Source organism: Arachis ipaensis, chromosome B10 (genome assembly GCF_000816755.2).
Source record: "Arachis ipaensis cultivar K30076 chromosome B10, Araip1.1, whole genome shotgun sequence".
Lineage (NCBI taxonomy): Eukaryota > Viridiplantae > Streptophyta > Magnoliopsida > Fabales > Fabaceae > Arachis > Arachis ipaensis.
In genome coordinates this window covers 15,510,851-15,514,085 of record NC_029794.2, presented here as the reverse complement: position 1 = coordinate 15,514,085, position 3,235 = coordinate 15,510,851, and the positions used below count along the sequence as shown (strand labels likewise).

At 36.0% G+C, this 3,235-nt stretch overlaps 1 protein-coding gene across 1 annotated transcript in view; it reads right to left on the bottom strand.

The window, feature by feature from the left end:
* LOC107623052 (ALBINO3-like protein 1, chloroplastic) overlaps positions 1-3,232 on the bottom strand; it is a gene marked incomplete at its 5' end in the record, with an annotated part of 5,822 nt that extends 2,590 nt beyond the window's left edge. Inside the window, 6 exon segments of the mRNA XM_016325184.2 lie at positions 777-881; positions 1,008-1,081; positions 1,364-1,424; positions 1,723-1,797; positions 1,935-2,045; positions 2,979-3,232. Coding sequence (XP_016180670.1) covers positions 777-881; positions 1,008-1,081; positions 1,364-1,424; positions 1,723-1,797; positions 1,935-2,045; positions 2,979-3,232 — 680 coding nt within the window.

Sequence of the window (3,235 nt, the reverse complement as noted above, 5' to 3'; positions counted from 1 at the left end):
GAAAGAGTGATGCAACAAAAATACATGAATCATAAACAAAGAATTATCATGCCTTTTCGACTTTTCCTACACTCAGAGGCAAACACTCCCTTGCCCCATTTCTTTCTTATGAGACCACAGCTTATTAGATCACAAATATATTAACTAGCTAACTAATCTAATTTGGTCTATAGGATCCACAGATGGTGCACCCCCAACAGTGGAGGGTTCCTTCTAATATGTGTAACTCTCAATCAGCAAAAAGGAAACTCTTGTATGAGGGTGTAAAAAATTATAATAGAAAATGGAAATTCTCCTATAAGGTAACTATTTAAATTGGAAAAATACAATAGAAGAGCTTTCTTATTTAGCAGAATAAGCATTGCCAACAAGGGAAACATTGTAAAGAATGCCTAAAACAAAGCACGAGAATTCAATATGGTCGTATTTCAAGCCAAGTTGTTAAAAATAAAATCGGAACTCTAAACCTTATTCCATTTTCCTCCTAACATACAAAAACATTAGTTTACTCACACTACGCCAATAAAATGTGTCCACACTCACAAAGGAATTCAAAAACTTCACACAGATTCTCAAAAGACCATGAAACATTGAAACTGGTCAACTAAAAAAATAAAGAAATATACTTCTTATTAGTGATACAAATGACGGGACAATTCACAATTTGGAAAGAAGACCAATGCCCTAGACAAAAAAAAAAATATGGTACTTGCAATGCCACAAAAGTAGTGTTCTCAATATGTAGTTTTACTTTCTATTTTCCAAAAGATACTCACCACAAATGGAAAAAGCCAAGAGATACCACTTCCATTTTGACGAGCAGCAACCGTTGTTGGACCAGCAAGAGAAGGTATCCAGAAGAAACCTTCTGTAAGGAGTCCCTTTGTAATTATTTTTCAAATTAAAAGAAAAGGCAGCATTAACCATCAAAGGTAGATTCATATGACCAAAAAATCACATCAATGGATAGACTATCAGATACCAAATCAGCAGAATACACAAGATACCTCATCTGCCACATTTGAAAGGGCTCGATATAGGCCAATCCAGACTGGTATTGTTGCAAGTGTAGGCAAGCATCCTATGGAGAAGAGAAAAGACAGATTGACAAAAATATTACTAGGTAAAAAATTTAGATAGAACATTAATGCATTATACTGGATTAATTGATGCCTGCATACCCAATTAAGCCAAAACAATAGACTAAAATGCTTGATCAAATAGTTCCATATATCTTTTAATCATATAAAAAAAAGAGAATAAACTGAACTTGTGATATGAAAGCTTTGGATGGCTCCATCCAGGAAACCAAGGACCATATTTATAAAAAATTTTGCAATATAGTCTTTAATTCCATAAATACCTGCTAGAGGATTAATGCCGGCCAATTTATACAACCGAGCAGTTTCAAGTTGAATTCTCTCCTGTAACAAAACAATGCATAAAACTTGATATTTGAATTACACTCCTATCAGTCAAAGATAACAGTGAGAAAATATAGACATAAGCATGGGCAATTTAGAATGGAATTTTGTCAGCAATGATAAAAGCTCATTCAATTCTCCAGTAGCACAGGGGAAAAGAAATAATGCTATTCATGGCTATAGCTGCCCAGCAATATATCAAAAGTTATCCGAAGAGTTATCCAGTATATTCCCATAGTAGCTTTATTATGTTCATAATCCAAACACGTATATTACTTATGGAAGCTATAAAAGATACCTGATCACCAGCATAACGTTGCTGGATAGCTTTTATTTGAGGTTGCAGTGATCGCATAGCCATGGCAGATTCTACCTGTGAACATTTATTAAGAATGCTATTTGTAATGAACATTTTTAACGTCAATAGCAAAGAGCCAATGACAATCAGTTCAGTATGTTGTCAATTCATCAACACTAGCGAATTTGAAGCACATTTCAACAGGAACAAACCTGTTTCTTTGTCAACGGAAAGGTGGCGGCTTTTACGAGAACTGTGAGCAGTATAATTGCAAAACCATAAGCATATGGCGCATGCAAAGTAGAAAGTCCATCTTTGAGTACCTACCGAAAAATTGAAAAAACACTTCTCTCATAATAATTGCAATGTGTATGATGGCAGTAGTATAACCATATGTAGTTATACAACTACAATTGTTGATCAAAGTAGTTATCTACTTAAAATTTCATATATGTAACTAAGTTATTTCATAACTTCAGAGTTCAAACAATAAAAAAAGGAAGTTTGACAAAACAACTATCAGTTGACTGTTAAGTAGTCTACAGACTCATGTACAAAGGTGTCATTCATTACTAGCAGAAGTAAGATATTGTTCTGTTGACCCAATTTCGATCTCCAATATGAGTGGAATATATTATTTCATTGACCTGACCACTATCAGCATCATCATCTCTTGACTTTAAATTTGTCTAATCGACTCCATGACAACTTGGCCAACTATAGGAAATTGCACAGCTAGAATCACAGCAACAATGGAAATAATGATATTTAGCACTTGGAATCCTATTCTTTTGTGAGTTGTGTTGTCATCTTCAACAGCAAACACCATGAATCCAACCAACCACTATAACTAGTGCATTGCACCGCCTTTAGCTTCGCTTTCACCATGCATTAACCTTAAACTGCAACTACTTTTAAGCATGGTTTGGTTTCTTTTTTTCACTTTTCAGATTTGTTAATTTTATTCGTCTTAGTCTTATATTTTTTTTTTTTCAATTATCATTTCATGTTTCCACTATCTTCTTCAGTGCAGTACAAAATAGACATGGAATTAAAACAGGAAATAAAACCAACAAGCCCTTAATTCGCCATTCTAATTCACACTAGCATGCTCAAAACGCTCCAAACACTGAATTCACATATTCCAAATTCAAATTCAAATCATGCCATCCAAATTCCACACGCTAAACAAATAAAAATTCATTAGAATAGAAAGAGCTGGAAGTTAGGATAAAAAATAACAAGAAGAACAATACCTTGAGCACAGTTTCCATGTAATTGGTGATCCCCGAGAGCCAATCGTTGTTCTGTTTGGCGGTGGTTGTCGCCGTCGCCGCTGTGTCGGAATTCGAGACGGCGGCATCCGCAATCGTGTAGAGGAACCCTTCCGCCCTATCGAACAGCTCCCTTAACACCTCTCCGGCGGCGTCGGGCTCCGGCAAGAACCCGGGTTTGAACCCGAACCGGGCCACCGAAAGCGACCCGCGGAGGAAGCTCCTGGTCGAAGCGGGAA